This window comes from Nicotiana tomentosiformis, chromosome 8 (assembly GCF_000390325.3).
Source record: "Nicotiana tomentosiformis chromosome 8, ASM39032v3, whole genome shotgun sequence".
Classification (NCBI taxonomy): domain Eukaryota; kingdom Viridiplantae; phylum Streptophyta; class Magnoliopsida; order Solanales; family Solanaceae; genus Nicotiana; species Nicotiana tomentosiformis.
The window spans coordinates 29,395,390-29,422,541 of NC_090819.1; the positions used below are offsets into that span (position 1 = coordinate 29,395,390).

At 36.7% G+C, this 27,152-nt stretch overlaps 1 protein-coding gene and 1 long non-coding RNA gene across 11 annotated transcripts in view; one reads left to right on the plus strand and one right to left on the minus strand.

Annotated features, from left to right (window-relative positions):
- Window positions 1-200: 200 nt before the first annotated feature.
- On the minus strand, window positions 201-21,864 carry LOC104102678 (DNA mismatch repair protein MSH5). 10 transcript variants are annotated; one of them, XM_009610458.4, is made up of 35 exons: window positions 21,650-21,864; window positions 21,409-21,503; window positions 19,985-20,016; window positions 19,509-19,603; window positions 19,147-19,227; window positions 18,998-19,070; window positions 18,641-18,704; window positions 16,193-16,347; window positions 15,962-16,063; window positions 15,864-15,891; window positions 15,730-15,761; window positions 15,583-15,640; window positions 15,266-15,352; window positions 14,557-14,613; window positions 13,902-14,003; window positions 13,755-13,799; window positions 11,064-11,141; window positions 10,908-10,958; window positions 10,734-10,815; window positions 9,563-9,636; window positions 9,377-9,476; window positions 9,028-9,124; window positions 8,849-8,938; window positions 8,676-8,740; window positions 8,529-8,587; window positions 6,764-6,840; window positions 6,484-6,570; window positions 6,127-6,188; window positions 5,703-5,764; window positions 4,276-4,329; window positions 4,092-4,177; window positions 1,346-1,377; window positions 1,250-1,273; window positions 588-703; window positions 201-489 (listed from the first exon to the last, which is right to left on the minus strand). In XM_009610458.4, the coding sequence occupies exons 2-35, from the start codon at window positions 21,439-21,441 to the stop codon at window positions 403-405; spliced, it is 2,427 nt and encodes an 808-aa protein (XP_009608753.1). In that variant the 5' UTR covers window positions 21,442-21,503; window positions 21,650-21,864; the 3' UTR covers window positions 201-402. The 10 variants fall into 10 exon arrangements, 7 of the variants coding, with proteins under 7 accessions (XP_009608753.1, XP_009608749.1, XP_009608751.1 ...); XM_009610454.4 differs by having other exon boundaries at window positions 9,028-9,155; window positions 9,377-9,636; XM_009610456.4 differs by lacking the exon at window positions 10,908-10,958 and having other exon boundaries at window positions 9,028-9,155; window positions 9,377-9,636.
- The window catches only part of LOC117274781 (uncharacterized), a 182,628-nt gene continuing 157,472 nt past the window's right edge, over window positions 1,997-27,152 (plus strand). Inside the window, exon 1 of the long non-coding RNA XR_011410261.1 lies at window positions 1,997-3,010. This is a non-coding gene — a long non-coding RNA (uncharacterized lncRNA). The remainder of the gene's footprint in view (window positions 3,011-27,152) is intronic.

Below are 27,152 nucleotides of genomic sequence, written 5' to 3' on the forward strand. Positions count from 1 at the left end.
CCTAGAAAATAAAAGACGTTTCATCATAAACTTATTCCCATTGCCATCCCTCGAAATAGTTAAAACTTAAAACACGTTCATCGTCATGTTAATGCATTCCCCAACCTACCCAATTTGAATCATCTTTCAAGAGTTCGCAAGTGGACATTTGAATAAGGATTATATTACACAACTTATACTATAGGTAAACTAGAGCCAAGTTGACGACATTAGAGTATCTTTTATCAAAATAACCAAATTATTTGCCCTACATAGCTCAAAGCGACTTGAGAGAAGATACCAACTTTGCCTTACATTATGAGTCCCGCAAAAAGATTCATGGATACATTTTTGCATCATTGATCAAATATAACCGAGTTAGAACTGAATATGAAAGACAAATTCAAAGGAATATGATTTCTTTTAGGATTGGGTAGGAAAGATCTCTTCAAAGAACTGGAGCAGATCACCTTTCCGAGCATCAAACGCTAGGAACTTCTCCACTGCATCCTGCATTCATTTTGCAATTGAAGGTTTGAAATTGTTGATACTGATACAATAACTTTTCTTTTCATAACTCTGAGACACTGTTTAAAATGATACTACACCTTGTACTGCTGATCACGAGCTATTACATTATCCCTGCTAAGTCTCTCAATTTGGTTGTCATTCTTGAGAGTATCCAATATTAATGCTGCTCGCTTTAGAACTTCGTGATGTAATCCTACAGGAACAAGAACACTTGAATTGTCAAATGAAACTTTTTGGTCATAAACGGTACACGCTACACAGATACTCTCCAAGACGCCGAAGATGATACAACGGGATAGCAATACATATACAGCAGCGAAGCACTTAATGACTGCAGATGCAGTTTAATTCCACTATCGGACTTTTACCAGAAATCTGATTATGATATGGCTCTCTTAACTTATTTTCCATTTTCTTTCTTAAGGAATATCTACATACCACTGATTGCTAGTATGAGAGAGATAATCAAAAATCAAAGATGCAAGAGAAGGGCCAAGCTTTTATATCACATCCTACATATAATTTGAACCAAACAACTTACAGCCTTCTTTCCTAACCAAATGCAAAGAAAAGATAAAAATAAGCTACTATTAAAAATGTCTACTCATTTAAAAATGCTACAAATATATGGTGCTCTTAGGCCAGAGCATATTTACTGCCCTTAAAGGATAATTCTTTTTTTTTTTTTTTGATAACCAAAGGATAAGGAAATATTTTTTCAAGCAGTAATTTAACATACCAGCTAGCTGGGCACAGTGCAACCCTGCAGAAAAAAACAAACCATTAGAAATTTACTGGTATGCATGTTCCTTCGAGGAAAGAAACTTGCACTTACCATAGCTAAGGAAGGCACGTCCTGGGACCAACCTGCCAAGCATACAAGAGTAGGTGATATCACCATTCCCGACGAAATAACAACCACAAAAATTTAAATCTAATATGCAGTAAAAGTTAAATGCTTATAAAGTGATATGTGTAGCCTTTAATGTACGAAAATGAATAATAAAATATTCCATGGCAAATTAGCCAATGCGGGGAACCTTAAATCAGAAGGTTCACTTAAGTTGAAAGTAAAATAGGAACACTGAAATTTTGACTATGACAGCAGTTTATCCATCAGAGGGGTAGTGGGCACATACAAGTTGTATACACCAAACTTACTACATATTTAGCTAGTTTGCGAACCTTTACGCCTAGGATACCAGAATATCAAACGATGAACAAAGAGAGGTATGAGAGAAGCATATTGGCTAGTGAGTGTGAGGTCCCAATTCTTTACTGGAGGGAAAACCAAAGGCCTCTGCCCTTCAAATCGGATTTTGTTGAGAAGAAAAAGTTCTACTGGAATGTTAAGTTATAGAAGGATACCTATAGGACAATTATAAGACCAGCAATGTTATATAGGAGTAGAATGTTGGACCACTAAAATCCAACGCATTCACAAGATGAGTATCACAGAGATGCGAATGCTAAGATGGATGCCGAGGATATACTTATGTTGTGATTGACAATCACTGATTTAGATAGAGCTAACTTAATGCCTAGGAAATATTACGACTCATTTGGTCCTTGCTCTGAAAATGTCAAGAAAGATATTATGTCAAATTAGTAACCCACTCTTGGTCAATACATGTATATACTACAATATCAACATAAAACACCAAATAATGTATGGATGTAGAGTCGAATGCCCATAGAACACAAAATGATTATTTCACTGCAAGTCATGCCAAAACTCCTGAATAATTGTGCTAAACTTGTCAAACTATGCTCGAGTGTACTGCTTCTAACCATATTGAGGTCAATTACGGATACAAGACCACCAAATTCTTCCTAAACAACAAACTTGGTTGTTGCTCCATATACATTTTGTTTCTAGACCTCCGTGAAGAAGTACATTCTTGAAATCCAACTAATGGAAAAGCTAGTATAGACAAAAGAAACGGATGGAAGCAATCTTATCCTTGGCAGAAATTGTATTACCATAGTCAAGTTCAAAATTAGTGTACTCTTAAACCGATAATATGATTTGGGCCAACTTTCACAATGATTGACAACAAAACGTATATTTATACCATTATAGTGTACAATAGAAATTCATAAATCATAACTTTTCACTAGCCTCAATGAGAAAAAGCTTTGCTTGTAGACTTGGGAATAGAAACGAAGGACTAGGGCATTATATAAGTATAACGGGGTGATAACAATGAGAACTCCAAAAAGAATAGACGGAGGAGGTGTGAGAGGTTGGCCCTGGAGGGCCTAAGGAGAGGTAAAGGTAGGCCGAAGAAGTAATGGGGAGAGCTGATTAGGCAAGATATGGCGTTGCTCCAGCTCACTGAGGACATGACCAGGGATAGGAAGGTGTGGAGGTTGAAAATAAAGGTAAAGGGTTAGAATAAGTCGCCTAGCGTTGTCCTTGTCTGTAACAATAGCTTTAGTACATGAGTTAGCGTTAGTTATGCATTTTCGTATTTCTTGATTTATGTGATTACTTGTCGTTGCTTTCGTTTCGGCCTTCTGATTTTTAGTTTTGTATCTTTGTATTTTTTTCTTCGGTTTTAGAATTGGTGTGATTGCTGCTGCCCTTCCTTTTATCTTTCCTAAGCCGAGGGTCTTTCGAAAATAGCCTCTCTGAGACCCCACTTGTGGGATTACACTGGGTTTGTTATTGTTGTTGTTGTTGTTGTTGGAATGACGATTTCAAATAGAACGAATACGTCTAAGAACAACCATTGAGAACTACATAGAGGAGACAGGTCTGCAACAGACAAAGGCCTTGCCATAGGATCATCTGACCGGATGCAGGTTGCTGATGAGAGAATAAGCAGCTAATTTATCTTTTCCAGTGATCAAGGTATGAAACAAAACTTTTGCTCCCAAAGACATAACTAGACGGAAATATAAAGGTAGTTTAGGAATAGTGCAAACCGTGGAGTCTGTAAAAGGGAAAGGATTGGCATGTATGCTTCTCTTTTTTGCACGATAATAGATTACAGGACTAAACTTCATAAATGACCTCATTTTTAGTTTCTTTACGAATACAGCTCGGGAGATAGAGTCCCTGAGTGATACTGAACTTATACTGCTCACGAGGTTCTGTTACTAATCCTAATGTTACTCAATGGTATCACAGGAGAACAAGGTGCAAGATCTGACGAATAGATCTACACAAATCTCATTGCAAAGTAAGCATACTTTTCTTTTCTTCAAAATTAAAAACAGAAAAGATGAAACAAGAAATGAAAGACACAGTTAATTGATGTTCCCATGGACCCAAATTAATCAATAATATTCAGTTTACAAGGGATGACTTGATCATATCAACCTACTATCTGTCACTGACTAGTTTATTTTTTGAAATAAGAGATACGTATGAAGAAATTCGATGAAAATGTTACTGATTACTAATTGTGGAATTGAAAAAGAATTAATACAAATTTTAAAAAAAACATAGTCACATAGTAATTTGTTCCTTAGACTGTAGGATCAAATCAAATGTGAAACAAGGTTAAGGTGCATCGGCCTGCAATAACTGATTTAAACTTGGAAATCAGATAAGAACTGCAGCATGAGCATACCTATAGAGAAATACGATGTCTTCAACATCTGCACAATCTTTATCCGGGCTTAGCACGCTCATCGTGTAACACTTGATTCTGTCTGACTGAAATTTATCCAAATATGAATTCTTGGTTTGGACAACACAGAAAGCGTTTAAATGACTTCAAATAAGAAACATCAGGCAAAATCATTACGTACTACCTCCAATAAACAACTATTATCAAATATCTCTGTCAAGTGAGTACAGACCAGGACCTGCAAAACAGACAGTTATGACTACGAAACTTCCCATTAACACAATAGCACACAAGTGAGTAGTGAGGTGCAACTTTCAGCAAGAAACTAGGTTACCAAACAAAGTTAGTCAACCGTATTTACAAGAACATTTTGATGTCCAAACTTATCACTAGGCCTGTAGCAAAGTATGTGAAGTGGCAACCAGAAATCGAGCTTGAAGCTCTTATCTTACCAACAAGGTGAGAGCTGATGGCTGTTGGTCTATACTACAATCAAAAAGTTCGTCATGTGGAACTCTTCAACCCCCCCCCCCCCGCAACGCCCAGGGCTGGAGTCTGGAGCGTGGGCAATTTATTATTGGGGCCCAACATCGGGAAACGAGAATTGGGATGAGTCTTACTCTTATACCGTGATAAAGAAATGGACCTTTGGCCTAACTTAACCCCAAAAGCTAGCTCATGAGATGAGGATTGCCCAAGACAATATAAAGAGGCCTTCCCATCCCTTAATGGCCAATGTGTGACTCAACGCCCCCTCACACACCCAGGAATGGACATCCGGAGCATGGACAATATAAGATGGGGCCCAACATCGGTAAATGAATTAGGATGTGCTTGGCTCTGATACCATGATAAAGAAATCGACTTTGGGCCTAACTCAACTCCAAAAGCTAGCAAGTTGAGGATTGCCCTAGACCATATAAGGAGTCCAATACTCGCATCCCCAATCGATGTGGGATATTCAACATCCAGTTTGGTTGATGTAACTTTGGATACAGACATATAGGTTAGCTTAATCTAGAAAAAGCAATTTTGGAGTGCAAGAGGAAGGAAAGAAAGATGTACTCCACTTGAGGATCAAGTCAAATTTGACAACTAAAATAGCACAGCATCAAGGGGCAGCGGATTGGCACAATATATTTTGTTGCTTCTCAAGAATTGAGCATTTGGTTCCAAGCAATCATTAAATAACAAATTCCCTTGTAATTTCAGATAATTGTCGAACAACGCTGACGTGGTTTTCCCAGAAGAAGAGATATAGTGCAGTTAAAGGAAGCAGAGACATAGCTGCTCGTCAAGATCAGAGGGAAACTGTACTATTTGAGACCAAAAGACAGGATGAGGAGGGGCCAAACTAATCAGAAAAGGGACATATAAGTGAACAAGCAAACCATACTGTTTCCAGAAGAAAGTAAAAAACAAAAACAGCCTGTGATTCATTCATTTCTATCAATACAATTCTCATATTATTTGACTACCTAAATTCGCTATCAAAATGCTTAGCCATTACCATCACAGTTCTTATGAGCATTAGGAAAACCAATTATACTTGTCCCAAAACTCTCTTCCACGTGGTATCTAAACAAATATTAGGAGGCAGTAAAACCAGACCTTTGGAGGGTCATAGCATGACACAAAGTGATTTATGGTTCCACCAAGGAGACCGATACCATCTGAAAGGACAATAAAATGTATTATGAGACAACCAACAACAGTGGAACTACCTTTGCGTTAACAGTAAATTTTACTACTTTACTTGGTTGTTCAATCCTTTTACAAGAGACAACAGAGCGTCATGTCTTCATACCCTAACACTTGAGAACGGGCAAATTAGATCACTAGGTAATTGATATTTAAGTGCCTATGAAAATCAGTATAAAGCTGCTATAGATTAACATGGCCCAGCATTATCATTCCAATTGGTATTTTAGTAGTAGCATGTTTCGGAAGATTTTCTAATTTTTCATATCAAAGTCCAACTTAAAATGAAAATTTTGAATCAGGGTCAGAAATGCCAGATATTTGGAAGACCAACCTTCTGTAAGGGTGCCTTTACCAAACTCATCCAGCAAACATAAGGACCGAGGACTTGCATGCCTGCAACGATTTTCACATGAAATTACATGCATATGATTCATCTAGTGTGTACTTGTATATATCACGTATGTGTGTGTCTGTCCCTGTATATACTTGTATGATACCACACTATCAGAAAACTTACGTTGACAATAAACATAAATACATGATCAGCATTTTGAATTTCAGAATTACTGATCAATGATATTGGCTTTATGCTCAGATGAATATATTGGAGTCCTTCAGTACGCAAAATTTCTCAAAGCATAGGTATATTGCAATTTGCTGGTCTTTATTAGGTTTTAGTTAAGCATACCTTAACATCATTCCCACTTGGTGCAGGTCAATCATAAATGTTGATTGTTCAGCAGTCATAAACTTACTTCCCATGGCACAAAATATCCTGTTTGTCAAGTGGCATTATCACTCTTTGACATATCAAGCAAATGACCTAAAATACAACCTACGCAAAGTTGACATTCCTTGGAAAATATGCTATCGTGTTGAATAATGCAGTTGAATATTCAATTTTTACAGATGAAAATAGTGCTGCTTAAGAAAAATTAACTAAAAACTACAGAAGAAGTGCAGAAAACCTGTCAGTTAAACCCACTGTGGCAGCATCTGCTGGTACAAAACTTCCAATGTGGGAAAGGAAAACTATCAACGCAACCTAAAAGAATTATTAAACGGAGTGATTAACTGGAGCAAATATGGAACCACAAACATATATATTTCTTTTTTGATGAACCAAATTGATGAACACCGAAAACAGATGAGTTGTTCCATTGGTGTTTACTTCATTATGAGGTTGAAGTATGAGAATAATTTTAAACACAAGGATATTGTATTCCTTATATAAAAAGAAGGATAAGTTCACCACTGATGAGGGAACACATATCCGTGGCCATTTCCATCAAGTCAAAAAGAATATGTTTAAGGGGATTTTATACAAAGCTACAAAGTATAACACCTCGTATCAGGTCAGAGAACCACGGTTAATAGAGCTTTGAGTACACTACCTGAAAACTTGGATATAAACTTTTGGGTTGTGAAATTGATTATAACCACTAACCAGTACATCAGGGCTGCAGGTGGGAATTGCAATAACTCTTGCACTTCGGATGGTTATGACTTTCATGAATGGATTGATACGGGTAAATGGAAGACATGATTAGCAGGATTCATATAACCGATCCCGACTAGCTTGGAATTAGGCGTAGTTGTGCTGTTTGTTGTGTTTACCAAAAAGTCAAAATTTTCTCACTTTAATGACTGGAGAGGCATTGGTGTGAGGGACAAAAATGCATGGAAACAAAGTGTGGTAGGGCCTGAGGGAAGTCATAGCAGGAGCTGTCTGTAAATTGGGTGGAAAGGTCCAGGTATACCGTATGTGTGCTGGACGGCAAAGGGAGTTGGAGATCTTTATCTGATGAAAACTTTAGAGGACTATACATGGTTTATTACAAGCCAGCCTTGGAGAGGCTATCAATGTCTGTACTCATTTGCTCAAGATCTTACAACTAGAGTTGTATGCAGTGGTTGGGGAGAAAATTTTACTGCTATAGGGTAGGGAAGAAGAAGAAAAATTTAAACTTATTTGTTAACAATGCCTGATGTCTAGATCAACCAAGCAAAATTTTCACCCTAAAAAATATTTTTCTAATATTTGCAAACATTTTGAGGAGTAAAAAGAGCCGAGGGTCTTCGGAAACGGCCTCTCTACCTTCTTAAGGTAGGCGTAAGGTATGCGTACACTCTACTCTCCCCAGAACCCACTAGTGGGATTACATTGGGTTTGTTGTTGTTGTTGTTTGAGTAAAAAGACGTATTTCTGTTGCTAAACAAGCCATTGCTGGATTAACTGGGCAACTAGAGTATGTCAAATTGAGAAACTCGTGTCTCTTTCATTTTTACCAAATTAAGCCAAAAGGGAAGGACGAAAGACGTCTATATTGTTTCACATGTCTCAGTGTGCATACCTTCTGTCTCCCCCTAGCACAAATAATACGTCAGAATGACATAGCAGAACATATGTTGAAGAATGTGTCATTGGACGTAAGGAGTTTTTGACAGGCCCAGTTTTTAGCTAATGAATATTTCATCTGTATACGTTATTAACAACGTTTTGCCCCAAATAAGAAAATCCAAACCTGTGCAAATAAATTCTGAGAATGGATGTCTAAAACCAAACTAATGGGAGGAGAAAGATGGTGAAAAATAGCATATTGAAGAAAGATCTGTAATCTGTAGTAATTGATTACAACAGAAACTGACAGGTTCTTAGGCAGTCTTAGGTGCACATTTACATGCCAAAGCACCAAATTGACATTGTATGTGGTGAGAGAAAGAGAGTTCTACCTGCTTGATATAGATGCTTTTGCCTGAATAATTAGGGCCTGTGATGATATTAATTCTTCCTAGAAAATACATAATGATCAGCCACAGGACATATAATGCTTGGCAAGATGAGCTTAAAATGGCTTCTATATGGACATTCCTCTGTACCTTCATGAGAAACTTTTGTGTCGTTGGGAATAAATGTGCCTACTGTTATCTCCTGCAAAACATGTCTGGAAAAAGAATTATATAAAAAGGGCATCCCATAACAGATGCCGTAATGGTAAAGCTAATTGCATTAGCATAAAAAAGATGCTCTAGATTATATGCCTGTTTCTTACCTTCCATTCCTTATATCAATCACGTCTTCTTTAGTCAAATTTGGCCTTACATAGTTGTTCTGACGTGCAACCAAGGCTAACGCTAAAATACTACATTGGAAGCAAATAAAATAAATCAGGAAACCAATAAAAACGGAAAATAGAAGATAAGAAGCAAGAATTTGTATGGAAATGCTCACCAGTCAAGCTCAGCTGCAAAATTCACAGCCTTGTTCACATGCACTGAGAGCTGAAGAATATGTGACACTAGGTCCCTCATAATAGCTCTCTCCATATCTTTGGAAAAGTTCAAAAGAGTAAAAAGAAACTGTATAGAAACTGAATCAAAATATTCATGCCACGAAAAAATTGGTGCTTGGTAGTGAAAAAGTTTCAAGGTTTCGCCTATCACACACAGTGATTGCAGGCTGCACTCAAACTTGTTTGCTGTTACTATTCAATCTTGTTTGAATGAACCTTTTTTTTTTTAAGAAATTCTTCGAGAATTATAATTGTGAAAGCTACGGACAAGAATCAAAGAATACATACCAAGGATTTTATGATATATATCTCCGAGAAGGTTATCCAATTCTCTTGTCTTTGCAGTATGATAAAAGAACCTCCCATTTTCTCCCTCCTCATCAGCAAACTAGGCATTTGAAATCCATTACTAATGTAGATCAGAAGACGTTTAGTGATTCCATACACCGTTTTATAAGTCAGATGATGACATACAGCAAACTCATAGTCCTGAAGCTTCTCTAGCATTTCTTCATCGAGTTTTTCATTGAAAATGCACATTAAGTAACCTGTAAGAGGGAAAATACAGATATTGATTACGACTAAAGATGCACAGTTTTATCCTAGGCTTAATAGGTATGAGAAAGAAGATAGCATACAGAAACTCTCTGAAACTGACAGGTGCAATGTTAATCTGTGTGCGAGTCTAATAGGTGCCTGCTGTGAGACAAGATGCAGAACATCTCTCAGAACTGGAGAATAATGCAGAACATTTTACTTTCAGGTAGTTTTCTACTTCTTCATCTCGCTTCTGGACCTTTAGTAGGTTGCTATGTTTCATTAGATTTTGGCATTTTATATGGGTGTCATAATTGGCAGACCAGAAATATGCATTTAATCAGTGTTGCTTTTGTAGAAGATACAAATGAAGGGATGAATTCAACCAGGTAGAACTACATGAACTTTTTACAGGGAGATGGAAGGGGGAATTTTTTTAAATGATTTGCAGTTAGAACGATTAATATTCTAGTCCATATCCGGTCATTAAGAATGCAAAAGTTATCAGGTCAAGAAACTTCTTTCAGATACAGCCAAGACGGCCAAGTATTAAAGATCATTGGGTACAGAATGAATACATCCCTAGTCAACAGTCAGCAAGAAGACCCTGTTACTACGTTGTTACATTAAACATCTGGCTTATCCTGATGCTACCTTAAAATGTCATCTACCTTTACACACATTCATAGGTAATCAACTTTGAGATCCATCTTTCACTTTTATTCTGATTACTTTAAGTATGGTTGAGAAAAGAAATAGACTTTGCTTTTGTACATTGAGTGCCTATTTTCCTGTTAAAAGCTCAAAACAACAAAGTATATTTTGTGTTATATTAAACTGCCTCAATTAAAGTAAATAGCTGGAGAAATTTTCAAGGAAAGGACAAGTTCCAATAAAAAGAAAAGGGATTCAAAAGTTAGATCCAACCCTGACATACAAGACTACTATCTGAAAAAGGAAGCATTCCCAGGATCCAAATGGGCATCAGCAGTTATCAGTATAAAAGCTGAACACCTATGTAGCTCCAAAGCTTCTTTTTTTTTTCTTTTTGATAAGGTAATAGCTCCAAAGCTATTATAATCATGACAACATGAAAGGGTGAACAGACCTATCTGATGTATGTAAATGATAGAAGGGATCTCCTTGTCTCTACACATGTGAGGAAGTCGTGCAAGTTCCAAGGCCGAAACCTGCAAAGTACTGCTAATATCAAATTCAATAGCCTGCAGGCTTAACTTCAATTGTAAGTGGTTTCATCGAGAAAAATCAGAAGTCAGAAAACCTCCCCCAGAAATTCTGGCAATCCCTCATATATCTGCCTCAGCTCATCCAACTAGACAAACAAGATTACACTCATAAAACCATAAAGAAAGAAGATGCCAAAACCAATGCAGGGAAGATAATAAACCCACAAGTTACTGCAAGATGTATGTCCTACCTCATCACAAAAACCTTCTTTTACTATTGTCTCATAACCCTTCTCTTTACTTCTATCAACATCAGTCACGCCAATTACCTGCACATTGCAGGCACACACAATTTGTGAAAAAAAATGCTTGCTGGTATACTAATGGGTACTGCTACTAGTATACCCACAAGAAAACAGACATATCGTCAAGGCAGAAATGAGGACTATGAGTGAATGGTCTGCATATGGACATGCCTAGACAGTGATACACCTACTAGTAAAGTAAGTCTTACAAGTTAACAGACAATTTTGGCTTGACAGTTCAAGCTCCAGTCGCTGATTGAAGAAGTTTCCAGGATACATGTGTAGTCAGATCTAGTTACCTAAAACCAGAACCTAGAGGCATTCTTGGGCAGGGGACACTACAGAGGTTAAAGTTGTTGTAACTGCCGAAGACCAACTGCCAAGGTATTGTCTACTTTAGTCCAACCTTCGGGGCCCTTTGGGCTTAGCCCAAAAGATGCCTCGACAATTGAATTCTTGATCTCGCTTATATGATCCTTAACTTTCCTCTCCCATTCTGATGTGGAATTTACCTAAGGAAAATTTCACAGCGAACTTCTTTTCAAGTTTAACCACCAGCGGCCCATGGGCTGTTACACTTACCCCCTTAGGGCCTCAACGACATTGCTTAGAATTTCCCCACACCGTGCTAGTGACATACTGGCTCAAATACCACCTGTAACGGCCTAAACCCAACTGCCAAGGTACCTATTAGAATGTCTAGATTCATACACATCTAGATTCATTGTACTCAAATCAGATTGATATAAAATATTTTATAAGATTTTCATCTTTTATGTACAATGAATCTAGACATGTATGAATCTAGATACATATTCACTTAATATTCTAACATGCTCCCTCAAACTCGAATGGAGAATGTTAAGTGTTCCACATTAGTTAAGAGATGGGTTGTTTGTATCCTTATTTGGCCGTGAGCAATTCTCACCTCATGAGTTAGGTTCTGAGGTTGAGTTACGCTCAAGGTCTATTTTCTTAACATGGTATCAAAACCTTTACAATCTTGGTAGAAACTCAATCGGTGAGTTGTACTAGCCAATGTGTGCTTCCCGTCGAGCCAATGTTTTCTTGCTTTGTTCTTCGTTTTGGTGCCCAACGAAGCGCTCTCAGAAAAGCAGTGCCCTTATCTCCAGATAACTCGCACAAGCGCTACTCCTATCTCTAGGATCATTCAAGCATTGTCCATGTCTTTGACGATTGGCGCTACTACTTTTTATGCAACAGGTGCCCTTCAATAAACCTTGAATTTCTTGGCATTGTTCTTACAATTCAAGTTACATTGATAATGTTCTAGAGATTTGCAACAGCATATCGCTTTTCAGTGATTAAAATAGATTCCTTTTCATGTGTAGTGCAAGAAGCACTTTCTTCTGTTGTGCAATTACAACAACTTTCTGAAGGAAAGATTTCAAGCAGCGCTTTTTTTTGGGTGAGTGTGCACTGATCCAGTGAGATTTTGGCATCAACTTTCTCTGTCTTCAAAGTAAGCAACCTCAAGCTGATTTTCTCATTTTAAGCTTGAGGAGGCATGTTGCAATATCAAGTGTATATGTATGTAGATTCATACACGTGTAGATCTATAGTAATAACACGCGCACCATTGGTGGTTGAACTCGAAGTGGGATTTATGACTTTGCCTTAGGAAAATTCCATATTGGACTGGGATGGAAAAGTTAGGGGAAATATTAGGCTATATCAATAATTAGCTGTCGAGACGCTTTTTGGGTTAAAGCCCGGGAAAAAATAGTGAGGCCTCGAAGGTTGGGCCATAAATACATGATAGTTGGATTAGGCTGTGACAGGTGATATCAGAGCCAAAACATCTCCTAGTACGGGGCAAACCTCGGTGCGAATGCTAAGTCCCTGGGGGGAGGGGGGGGGGGGTAAACAGTTCACGAACCGCTGGCGATTACACTAGAAAAGGATTTTGTAGTCTCAGGCAATCCCATGTCAGAATGGGAGGGGAAATTTATGGGCTATAAAAGGGCGAGTTCAAGATTCAACTATAGAGACGCTTTTCTGGCCTTAAACCCAAAGGACAAAACCATAATGCCCTTAAGGCTGGGTCAAAGTAGACAATACTCTAAAAGTTGGGCTTGAGCCGTGACAATGTGGTATCTGAACTGATACCTCCGCAGTATGGTGGTAGGGCAAGTCTCGACAAGGAATGCTAAGTCCCAAATGGGAGGTTGAGTGTAACAACCCATTGACCACCAACAGTTGAACTCAAAAAAGAGTTTGCTAAGAAGCTTGTCTTAGGCAAATCTCACATCAAAATGAGAGGGAAAAATGATGGGCCATAAAAGAGCAAATTTATAATTCAACTATCGAGGCGTCTTTTGGGTTAAAGCCCAAGGGGACAAAACAGTGAGGCCCCAAAGGCTGGGCTAATGGACAATACATTGACAATTAGGCCTAAACCGGGACTATTGTGGAAATTTTCTAGAAGAAAAGCAATTGTTGTTTATCTTTTTGGCTATTCCTTGAAAGAATCGTGTTGACGGTTTCGGATGACAAAAGCAAAAGATTTTGTACATAGTTTTCAAACTTCTACCGTAAATTGGTTCCAATGTAATCAAGTCCATGTCTGAGAGACCTACACTGTGGAACTAATGTTATACTAATAACAATACTAACCAATTCACAGACATAGGCTAGATCGACTGAAATGTGAAAATCAGCCTGCAAAAAGAGAGCCCGAGTATGTAGATAAGGATGGTTGTAAATTAGAGAAACTATTGTGACACATGTAATCATGGTGAAATTTAAATATTAATTTGATACCCTCTCAATAATATCCAAGTCCAAATTCTTCAATTCCTCGTACAGAGATCCAGAAATGCCTACTTCGAATATTTTGCTGATATGCAGGAGAGCACAAACACTCTGCATGAAATTGAATAGTCAAATTTGGATAAAGTACAAATGAGACTAATAAAGCACGCATAATCTAGATTTAGCAGCAAAAAGTTTACAAAAAGTTTTTCGGCTAAAGGGTAAACTGAAAACCGAATGGCACTCCTATCATATTTCTTGTGCTAGTTTCAAGCTTGAGGTCAAAGACTAATTGAAATTGTGTAAAGTAGAAAATGTAAAATAGCTGGTGACAAAATGCTTAGCTAGAAAGTAATTGTCAAATTCAGGTAAAGCATACTAATGAAGAGTAACAAACATGCAATACTTTATAATGTCTAATCAAAAATAGAAAAATGGAAGTCTTTTTTTAGGTTAACATCCAAAAAGGGCTACACAATGCACTTCCATGACCCAGCATACATCGAAATTTGTTTCTGAACAGCTCAAATGGCACGTAAATATAAACTTCAAATATTTAAAATAGCAATCTTGATAAAATATAAGCTAGAGCAAAATGCCTCAGGTACAGATATCTGAGGATTGAATGGGCCAGTAAAGTGACAGAGGCAGTGTACATATCTACCTTCAGAAAAGCAGCCCAGTCTGCACTTGTAGATATAGAACTTGGAGAGTTAAATTTCTGTGGAAGCAAGGGAACAGCGAAAAAATAACAAACAAGAAGAGAAGAGAACCAAAACTGATGAAGAGAGAGTAGAACTTGTATCAAACAGACAACCAGCTTTATATTCAACATGAGCCATGTAAAAAATGCATCTTATAGAAATTTTATGCACCCAAAAGTTAAGTACTCCCTCAGTCACATTTTATGTGGCAAACTTTCTTTTTTAGTCTGTCCCAAAAAGAATGGTATATTTCTATATTTAAAAATAATTTAGCTTTAAACTTCTCATTTTACCCTAAATGAGATAATTTATAGCCATAGTGCCACACAAGTTTCTATGGCTTTTTTTCGAGCACAAGTTTCAAAGGTCTTTCTTTCATTCTTAAACTTCGTGCCCAGTTAAACACCACCACATAAAATGAGACAGGGGGAGTAATAGATTTTGGTATAGTTTGATCTTTTTTGTACATTTGGACCAAGAAAATAGTTTTAAACTTTGAACAAATTGTAGAAGGCACTGAATGGTTTCATCCAGGTTACGAATTACATCATTTAAAGCTATTTTAAGTGACTGTTTCTTGGGCGACACTACAAGAGAAAACAAAATGACCAAAACTGAAGAATAACCGAGTAAGTATATGGAAGAGAACATAACACAGGAAATAGGAACCTTGAGTATGCAGGAAATATCTTTTACAGACTTCAGTGTTTCGCGTAAAGAGACTGCAATTTCTTCAGCAGACAGGAAGAACGATATCTTCAGAAGTCACAGGAAAAATTCCTTTTCACGTGTGTTATGAATATAAATCAGTTGCATAAGAAGTCATAATGTTTCATGGTTATGGCGTTTCAAGTTCTGAGAGCACTCCCACATAGAAGGATAACCGTCATTTATTCAGTGCCTGACTTGATGCAAAAAACATTTTCAGTTGCAGAAAGACAGAAACTATAATGGTCAAGCCCATCTGTCAAAAAACTTAAGGATACAGTGTCAAGACGCCGATTCAGGTTATCTAGATCCAATATAGGCCTCAGAAACCAGCTCCTGATGAAAGATGAACTATTAGACCAGAAGGCATCAAGTACATTTAATCTTTGCAAAAACCACATCAAACTATTTCAAACAAAACTAACCTCAAGAGACGTCTACCCATTGGAGTTACGCACTGAAAAAAGGAAACAAATATTAGCCCAATATTTTCGTAGCTGCTTAAAAACCACCAACAGCAAAAGGCCACAGCTTTTAAAACCAGCCACCCTCCTCAAACCTTATTCATCGTCCCAAATACAGAGAACCTACATTAAAAAGGTGATTAGTCAAAACTTCCATGGTTGATTAAACATAGAGTAGTAGTTTGTAACTGACCCTTCTTTTGATCTGCCTATCCCCATATGGCTAGGATGCTTGTCTATTTGGAATATTTGTAATGCTTCATGAGCAGCTGAATCAACTTTGAGAAATTTGTCACTTGATGTGATAGTCAAGGCACACATCATAGCACAAATTTCATCCCCAATGCAAAACATAGAAATATGAATGAGAGAAATGAATAAAAGAAGGTTAATCCATTTCAGGAAAATCAAGCTTAGAGGATACAGCGAAATTTCACAGATGCAATCAATTGCAATTGATGCACTCCCACTTTCATTTAGTTCAAGGGTGTCTATGATCCGCTCATTCTCCAGCACAGCTAAAAGGCCCCCACTTGCACGAATTTGAACATCGCTGCTGACGTCCATCATAGAACTTAGCTGCAATTGTAGACGATACAGCTCTTATTAGTTTCATAGTTTACTTCAGAAAGAGCGAAATTTTAAACTAATTTACAGAAATACGACCTTCTAAGAAACCAAACAACAGGAATAAAGTAAGAAATTGAACCATTATCCATTATTTGCTAGCATATTTTAGGCCTAGCTAAATTTTTTCGATAAAGATCTATACCTAGCTAAAGTAAAAGATATTTCACTACAAAAAACATGTCCTGAACACTTGCAAACCTGACAATCCGTAGATCTAAAACTTGAGTTTCCAACCATGAAATTGAACAACTAACGGTGATTTGCAGTTGAAGAAGAAGAGCAAATGCTACCTAAGCAAAGCATGTATGTTAACCTTGTATATTGATGATTTTGTACTCTTTTTTTTTATAACCGTGGTGTCCCGGCCAGCTTTCGCGCACCTCGATTAATTCCACTGTATACCTGCTACCTCCCGCCAGCAACAAGTACCAAGTAACTCTATCCACCAAGGCTTGGACAGACAAAAGAAATCACCAAGGCATGATGATTTTGTAATTGAAAGCAATGATTTGGGGATGATCTTGGAAACTAAGAATTTTCTATAGCAATACTCTAAGATGAAGGATATTGGTGAAGTCTATTTGTCATAGGCATAGAAAATTGCCAAGATAAAACCAATAGAACTTTAGGTTTATCTCACAGGGCTAAAGTCGGCTAAAGTCTGAAAGAAGTCGAGTGTTAATATCAAATTTAACTTTGTGCTTCGTGATATTCTTTTTTCCTAAATATCAGTTCACAATATAAGTTACTACTTCTAGTTAATGCTTAGTGCAACTTCTAACTGCATTCAACATTTGTATAAATGATATTCCAACATTATACTAGAAATAAACTTCTTCTTTTTCAAGAAATTGTTTTATTGCGTTAAAAATAAGAAAGAAAATCACTCTGTACATGCATGCAAGTATTTTTGGAGCTGCTAAGTATTTAATCATCAGAAGTTGACGGAGATAAAAATATGTAGTAAGACAAGATTAGTGCATGGGGTTCTGGACTAAAACTGAGTATATCGACTGTTCTTCATAAAACCTCGTCCACAACACAGTTCCAACCATAATATTTTAAAATGGTATAATTCCCTCAACATGGAGCCACTAGCTACAGATTATGTTATGAAGTTCTATCAGCTCAGCAAAAAGTAAATGGAAGTATGTCTAGTAATACTAGCTTGACGAGTGCATATGAGGAAATTGCGAGATTTGTTTACCAGGTTCTTACATGAATGTAAAATCAATAATTTGAAAAAATTGAAATATGTTAGACCTGACAGGTGATTTAGCAATCCCAATAGTCAACAGAATTTTCATAATTTACCATTCAATGAACCCATGTCGTTTTAATCCACATATCGATGACACTCAAACAAATACAACTGTACTGTCAAAGAAGAGATGATTGCTCACATTTTTAATCATATAGCAGGAAACCCAAACATGTGCTGAAGATAAAGATGCTTCCCGGTAAGCATTCTTTCAGGTATCTTCGTTTGTCTTCAATGTTATTTTTTTATGGTAAAGAACCTTCAAACTAGATAAAACTTAAAAGAAAGCTGTAATATGCAAATGATGGCATGGCTCTAGAAAGCCCATATGACCATCCTGCTTTATATTCAAGTAAGTCCTGTTTCCTTCAGGAGCTGCCTTCTCTTTTTACTTCTCTTTTCAGGGCATGTATACTTCCACAGGGGAGATTTTGGGTGATGACTACCGAGAAAGCATTTCCAAATATCAGACATCCAGTCAATAAAAATAAAATAAGCTAGAAATTACTGTGTTTTCTCATTCTTTCTTGCTCTTAATCATTCAAGTTAATATCATACTTTTGCCGATACTCTTGTCAAACATGGATCTGAAATACCATTGTGAATGTGCTACAATGCACCTCTTTTCAAAAGTATAATGAGTTACTATGAGCTTCAGCACTCCCCTTCCAAGAAAGTTTCGATCAAATCGTGTCCCCACTTAGCTAAAAGATAGAGTGGAGAAGTTACATCCCATGACCATTCACCTAGAGCATATTATTAAATACTATTCTTTGTTGTAATTGCTATGATTGTAGAGGAGATTTTTTAGTCTCAGGAAGTTCTTAAACCAAGCTGACAACTAAAAAGCCCCATATTTGGCATAAAGCAACAAAATAGCACCTACTGTAAAAACAGTTCTTGTGTCAACTAGAATAAACACGCATTCAGATTTCAGAGAATATAAAAATGCATAATCGAGGCAGTAAAAGTTTTACTCACAAAAGCAGTTCTCTCTTTTATGTTCAAACCATCATCCATCCCAGTGACTTGAAGGTACATCAATCTGTGACCCAAAAACAGCTCTGTAGTAAAACTATTCAGAAAGAACACTGAGAAACAGATTAATCCATTAATTACAACTGCAAGGAGCATTTAAATAGTTTGTGTCATCTGGTGGTTATGGTCACTAGGAATATACATTTACAATGACATCCTAATCCCATATCATTAACAGATAACTACAGCTTTTGATGCACCTAGGGCTTCCCTTGCCAGAACTATATTCATCTTGGACAAGTAAACAAATAGAATAGGAAATAAAGAAAATATAAGTAATAGCAGTATTCTTCGTCAAACCTGTGCCATGCTTGCTCATGGCTGAATAGCGAACTTTTAACAAGCTTTACAGAAGGAGCGTCACTTGTACTATCTGTGTCACATCACAGAGTAGATAATGCTTCCACAAGCAGAACGATCAACATGCCAATAATAAACTGAGAACATACCACTTCTCTGTAAGGCACCCAAGAAAGATTCCTCACTTTTAGTACTTGTATAGATTGTTCCTGGTTTAGCCTGATATTTAACTGAACAGGACTCTCACTTTCAGCGAACATCATACAGAATGCATAAAAGAAGAAGCTAAGCTTGCTTGAGAGGAGTTTTATGGATGCTTTAAACTACTTCTTCCTCAAGAATGTAAAACTAAAGAAATTTGTCAAAGCAGTTCAGAAAGCAATTTATCAATGCAACAAGTTCAGTACATCATGTTAACTAACTTAACTTTCATGAAAAGAGAGACAGAAATGCAACGAGCACATAAATTAGCTGCTAACAAATCAACCAAGGGAAAGCGAAGAGTTCATACCCATATCAACCAAGGAAAAGTCATGACTCCCATCTTCCCAGATTTCCAGTACGTGGAGTTGGCGTATACTGGCATCATAATAGGAAACTCCAATCCTTAAAGAACAGAACTGTTAGTTACTAATTAATTCAGCATTTTTTAAAAAATTAATTAATTCAGCATTCGCTCTTGCTAGCATTTCTTTTTTATTTCTCCATCCTTCAGGTAGTTTGCCTTTCGTTGTTTTTCTACAATCAAGTTCAAGATCAAAGATTTTCCTTTTCCTTTTATAATTGTTTTACCCTCTTTATTGTAATCAAATATCAATGACACTGTTTAAATTGTCAGATTGAATCCTGCTTTTCAAGACATATATAACATGTGAAGATGGCACATATCGTTAGTATCATTTTTTGTCTCCCTTAAACCATTCATTCAAGAAGGTCCTAAAGTAACTATGGACATTCTAATAAAGCCGTCAATATCAAGGAGCTCACCTGTGTCCATGCATAACACATGCCATATAAACCTGCATTATAAGCCGCAACCAGCAAAAGTTATATACGTCTAGAGGAGTTTCTATAGTAAAGCTTCAAAAAAGTGAGGTAAAACACGTTTTGCCTATGAGTATAGAAACACAATTACTTCTGCTCCAAAATAAAAGGCATGATTATTTTGAACATCAAAAAACCATTAACACACATTCAAAGTCTTGAAATTGAATGGATATAGAACACAAGGAGTTTCAACTCTCCATGTGAGTGGTAGAGGAAAAATTAATTCATATCCATTAAGAAAATCATTTGAAATCAATAAATAACAAAGTTCTCACTAAAATATGCTACTCCCTCTACTTCATTTTATGTGAACCTGTTTGACCGGACAAGGAGTTTAAGAAAGAAAGAAAACCTACGGAACTTGTGGTCTTAAATCAGCCATGATATTTTTGTGGCTATAAAATCAATGATGTTAAGGAAAAAGTGAAAAGTTTAAAGTTAAATTGTTTATAGAAATGTGTCGTTTTTTCTGGAACAGGCTAAAAAGAAAAGAGTGTCACATAAATTGAAACGAGAGTTCTCTTTTTTTTTTTTTTTTTGATAACCGAGATATTTTGTAGGCTAGCTCTAGCCAACGCATGATTTGAAACTCGGTGGAAATATGGGCCTACTTCCACTTAAATATCAGGCTTTTATCTGAGGCAGGTTTCAAATTCTTGACATGCGCCTAATCCATATACCACAAGCTACACTCTTACCACTTCCATACTGTATTAATGTTCACTGTAATATGCTATGCAAGTGCAATTTATCATTTTTGTGCTATGTTCCAATCAGCATTTAAATGCTTTGTTTTGTTTATCAACATAAAATTGGAGCATCCAAAGGGCTGAAATTGCTCGGAAATTAAATTAGCATATATCATACAAGTTTTACATATTAAAACAAATCAAAAGTCTACTTTGTAAACTAGATTTTTATATCTACTAAATACTAATCAGCTGGTTGACAAGTAATTTAATTGGCTTCTCCTAGTACCTTATCCACAACAACAACAACAACAACAACAACAACAACACACACACACAAACACAAACACAAATTCATAACTCGGATCACAAATTTGTCTTTAAAACCTATCAAATTACGCCTCAACTGATAACTAAGAGCAAAAATGCATTTCAATTCTGCTTTCTTAAACAATTTTCACAAAGAAATAGGTTATGGACTCCAAAAACACACACACATACACGCATTCAAAACTCTGCTCATAAATTTGTCTTCAAAATGTTATAAATTACGTTTCAATTGATAACTAACAGCAAACATGCCTTAAATTCTACTTTCAGCTAAACAATTTTCACTAAAAATAAATAAAATTAAAAATAGGTTATTGAAATCCGAGCAAGCTTGGAATTACTTACATTAGACTCTTCCTCTTCTGATAATTCAGGCATAGATGATCTTATCTGCGACTGCTCGTTATGATCTTCTCACATCAAATTAAAGTTCAAATATGCTATCCGATTATCAAGACCCAAAAAAAAAAAAAAAGGTAAGCTACGTATATAAGAAAATTAAATTTGCTGTAGAATAATAATTGTAATACATTTGAAAATGTAAATAGAGAATAGATAAACGTAATCGTGATTCGTGAGTGTGCACCTCGATCGCGTGCAAACAACGCCTCCGCTTGCAGCGTATATACTGCGTAGGTTAAGTAGCAAAGAGTGTAAAATGCAGGAGCAAAATTTTCACTGGGAAAAGTGAAGCGGGGAGAAATTTCTAGAGAGAGTGGAAAAATTGGCGGCAATTCATCAATTGAGGTGCTTTTATAGAACTGGGAAGGGGCAAAAAAGTAATTGGGCTGAACGCTGACATCCTTTCAAGCTTATGGTTTATATATAGCGAATTAAATTAATATGGAGTAAAATAAGGGGTATTATCACTTTTATCCCGCGTCAGAAACTATATATATATATATATATATATATAAATTATACAAATTTTATATATTTTTTCAGCTATTATTTTTACAGCAGCTATACATTGTCATTTTCTCTTAAATTTACTGTCAAATATTCTACAATAACCTCAAATAAATTTATAATAATAATTGAGTTCACATTCAAATTTATAAATAATTTTTTGAATTTTGTAATACATATATAGAATACGGGAAAAATGTTGTAGATTGCAAGCCTTTCTCTTTCTCCTTTTCTCCTGTACTTTCTTTTTATTTTTTGGTTTTATTGGTTTCTCAACATGTGTGTTACATATGTATGCCGAATTAGGTAGTCAATGGATATATAATGACTAAACTATTATGCTTGAAAAAATAAAGTACAAATTCTATGAATGATTAATGTGAATCACCGTATGATGACATGTTTCTTGAAGTCAAGATGATTGGATATCCCTTGAACCGACAAAGAAGAACAATCAAATACATGCATGTGATTTTTTTCTCTCTTTTTTTTTTTTTACTTATTTTATGAGTTATAAACATGTAATAAAACATATCTTACCTAATACTTTTTTATAGACGATATTCATAGTGTATATTTCTTTTATCCATTTCGATTACTCTGTCATGATCAGTACGAGTAATAATTATTAATGTGCATAACTCGATTTGCCTTTTATTTAAATCGAACAATATCCTGCTTCACATCACAGAGTTATTAATATCAATAATTGATATCCAAATTTATGAAAATAGTAAGTTATTGAGCTAAACGGTCACATCCTCAGTCTTTAACTAAGTACATGTGCGACACTTGACAACTTACTCATGATGTTGCACAACTTGCTCATGATCTTGCTATGCCTAGTGAGCCTAAATTACTACACTCAAGATCGTTAAGGGAATGTTAGATAAGAAAGGCAAGAAAAATTTACCAAAGGAAGCTTTATATCATAGTGAACTTGATTGTTTTGCTTTGTGAGTTACAAATGAATATCCCCCTTTATATACTAGTCTCATATGGGTTAGTGAATAAATAATAATTATTACACAAGGCCCTTATTATTTATAAGTAAATCCCTTCTCTAGAATTTTCTACATAGCTAGAATTTTCTAAGGACTTTCCTAGCAATTCCGCAGGGTTCTAAGGTCTTCCATGAGAAATCTTCGTATTTCTCTCAAACCTTCCCACATGTGCTAGTCTATTTCATATATAAGCTTTCTATATGGCAAAATATATGTCAAGTGGCACCTATGTGGCATGATGATGTGGGGGCCATGACACTCTCCCCACCCAATTTTATGTCACCCTCGGCACAAAGCATCGACACGTATGTGCGCACCTCGCCTTAGCATCATCGGAGATCTTTGTCCATTAGCCATGATGCCCTATGGAGCGGTTCGCCTTACCATATCACAAAAGACTGGTCACCTTTATTCTTGCCCCGTTTGTACTTTGGACGGCTAACAATGATGGCCTCGATCCTCCGCCTATAGGATGCCTCTCCTTGCTCTTGGCCTGAATCTCCCCATGACGCAACCAAGTCTAGCAGCTTCTCAAGCATCGGGTCTATGCTTCCACTCCCTATTTGGCTGCCCTCCTTGGTCCCAACCTTGTTAGCAAACTTGACCCCTCTGCTTGGTGCATCGTCTAAGTCTGATAGTATGCCATAACTATGTAACTTGCCATCCTCTTAAACTATGTCCACCCAACTTTTCTTGCTGCCATCATGCTCTATTTGCATGGCGCCAAGTTAGGCTTTGGAATCCCCTACTTTCGGCTTAGATTCCAAGAGCACCCCCCCAATGCAGGCAGTCCCTCCTGTGTCACCCTTGTGTGTCTGATCAAAGTTCCTGATCATTGCTATAAGCTTCCTCAACCCTGGGCATTCACTTGCCCGATGTGATCCTTTATAGAAGTGGCACCCTCCCTTAAGCACGTACTCACTACCGTTTTTCAGCCCATTGCCGTTTCTCTTTGACTCATGTCAGTTATGGGATGGCTCTTGCCATTACCCTTGTATACCTCGGCTATGCCTTTCCCATTGTCCTTGTCATGATCTCTCCCACCCCTCTCGTCATTGTCTTCTTTGGACTTGGCAGGCTCTATCTTGAAGTCAACAAGCGACTCGTCTACCGCTATGGCCTCGTCCATGTTAGCTACTTTATGTCTTCTTAACTCCTGCTTTGTCCAATTTTGCAACCCGTCTATGAAGTAGAAGAGGGAATCTTCCTCGGACAACGACGAAATTTGCAGCATTAAGGTAGTGAACTCGCGCACATACTCCCGAATTGTGGCCGTCTGTCGGAGCTCCCTTAGCTTTCGCCTAGTCTCGTACACCACATTCATCGGGTAGAATTGCTTCTTCAATTCATTCTTGAATTGCTCCCATGTCTCAATATTGCATAGCCCTTTTCTCCATGTCAACACACTTTTGACGCCACCATAATGCGACAATCTTTGAGAGGTACAACAAAACAGTGTTGATCTTGGCCTCATCGTATCTCACTTTGTCATGCCTGAAGTAGTTCTCCAAGTACCAAAGGAAGTTCTCCACTTCTTGTGCATCACGAACACCTTTGAACACCAGCAATTTAGGAGCCTCAATCTTGGCCTCCCTCGTCACAACAACATTATTGTCTGCCTCGATCACGCCAGTATCGACATGCTTCTCGAGTGACTCTATCTTTGCCTTCATTGCATCGATAGTACTCAAGGCATCCATGAGTCTGCATTCCAAGGCAGTGATGGTTTGCCTTAGCTCCATCTTAGTCTATGTACGTCCCTCCAAGTCATTTCGGATAATTTCAATCTCCTTAAGAGTGTGTCCCTCAAGAACGCTAAGGGTGCCTTCCACCTTCCCCAAGCGTTGGCCAAAGATCTCGACGGCGTCCATCCCCGTATTCACCTTCATCACCCACTCTTTACTGAGCGAGACATCCTTCGACAAGACCTCCACTTCATCCTCGCTCGCCTCAGTGGAAGATGGTTCTTGGGATGTAAGCCCCTCATTTGGCACAACCTCGGGCGATACCTCCTAACTCTTATTGGTGGCATTCCTCTTTTTGTTATGGTCGTTCTTGCCAACAGCATTCTGGATGATTTTGGCAACATTAAGTTCTCCGTCGTTTGCCATTCCTTAGTTACAACCTTTGCTCTGATACCACGTTGTCACGTCCTTAGTTTTTAACTAAGTATATGTGCGGCAGTTGACAACTTACTCATGATCTTGCACAACTTACTCATGATCTTACTATATCAAGTCAGCCTAAATTACTACACTCGAGATCGCTAAGGGATTCTTAGATAAGAAAGACAAGAGAAATTTGCCAAAGGAAGCTTTTTATCTTAGTGAACTTGATTGTTTTACTTTGTGAGTTACAAATGAATAGCCCTTTTATATACTAGTCTCCTAGGGGCTAATGAATAAATAATAATTATTACACAAGGCCCTTGTTATTTACAAGTAAGTCCCTTCTCTAGAATTTTCTACATAGCTATAATCTTTTAAGGACTTTCCTAGCAATTCTGTAGGGTTCTAAGGTCTTCCATGAGAAATTTCCATATTTCTCTAGAATCTTCCCACACGTGCTAGTCTATTTCATATATAAGCTTTCCATATAGCAAAAATATATGCCAAGTGGCACCTACGTGACATGATGATATGGCAGGCCATGACATAAACAAATAATAACATATAATTGATTTATACCTATAGTCTAGATTGCGTTGACATCTTTTTCGATTGAATAGTTATTGTATATGTAAATATAGATAGATAGTTATAAAAGCCAATAAGAATAAAAGTATTAGAAGAATTATGAATCAAATATGAATACAAATAAAATTTGAATGCTATGCCAGCACAAGTTTCTCTTATATGAAGAACAATACTAAATGATAATTAGATTGACACAACAAAATACATTTTCAACAAATACACCTTCAAATATTAAATTAGTTTGTAGTTTATTTCATTCTAAAGAAGATCTTTAATCTTTTTAGGCTTTAATTGTTTTATTAGTTTTGGGCACTGAGCTTCATTGTTTCTTTTTGTCTTCTTCCTTCATAGCTTTGCAAATCTTCCTTTATCTTCAACTGTAATTGCATTATTATCTTCAGGTTCATGTACTTCTTGAGTAATTAAACTTTTTCCTAAATTTTCGCTTTGCTTATCAACTTGAGAAGATAAATTAATTTTTTTAATCTTTATTCACCACCAACTTGCGTTAGAAATTAGATTTTTCCTTCTACAACGTTAAAATATAATCCATATGTTAGAAGTTAATTTAATTTTGTTTTTCAAAAAAAGAAAAAATTATTCAACTTTTCTTGCTTTGATTAAAACAATTTCAAAATATTTATAAACAATAAAATTTAAATAAATAATGTTCTGGCCTTCTAATTGAATGTACTCTTAAACATTTTGACCTAACATATTTCTTGCATTATCAAAAAATTTAATACGATTTTATTGTTATCAATTAAAAACTTCAAATCTTAAGCGATCTAAAATATATAGATAAACAAATCAATAACTGCCTTTTTTCATAAAATTGAAAAAGACTTTTTCAATGCATCTCACATTACATATTCTTTATGTTATAATTCACTTTGAAAATTCCATTGCTTCACGCTACTATTGCCTAGACATAATATGATTTTTTTTGGGTAATAAAAGATTGTATTGCATTAAAACAGAAACATATTACATTTAGGGTGGATGTACAGTAACATCATTGCAAGGAAGTGTGTCATCCCTGACTAGTTCCACAGTGGGAACCAAAGACAAAACTATTTGTGATACAAGGGGATGAGATATCAGTGTTTGTAGCAGCGTCGTGCAAAAACGTGCCACGTGCAGTAGTATGCTGATTTTACGTTGGAGATACACGCCTAACATATGGGGGACCATGCATATCTGCGTGCAAAAGGTCCAATACAAAAGTTGGCGCTGCATAGTAGACTGTGGTGTTGATAGAGGTAATTGACTCAAAAAGTTGCTTCGCTAAGCGATCTGCCACCATATTTTGCTCCCAATATGTATGATTGATACTTGGATTACCGAGCTGGTGGAGTACGTACCTGATCATTAATCAGATGTGAGTAAACAAGATTATCATTGTGTAGTAGATGTATTACCTCGAGTGCATCTGTTTCAACTTCCGGTGGTAGTAGGTTGTGGCTAAGGGCAAACTGGA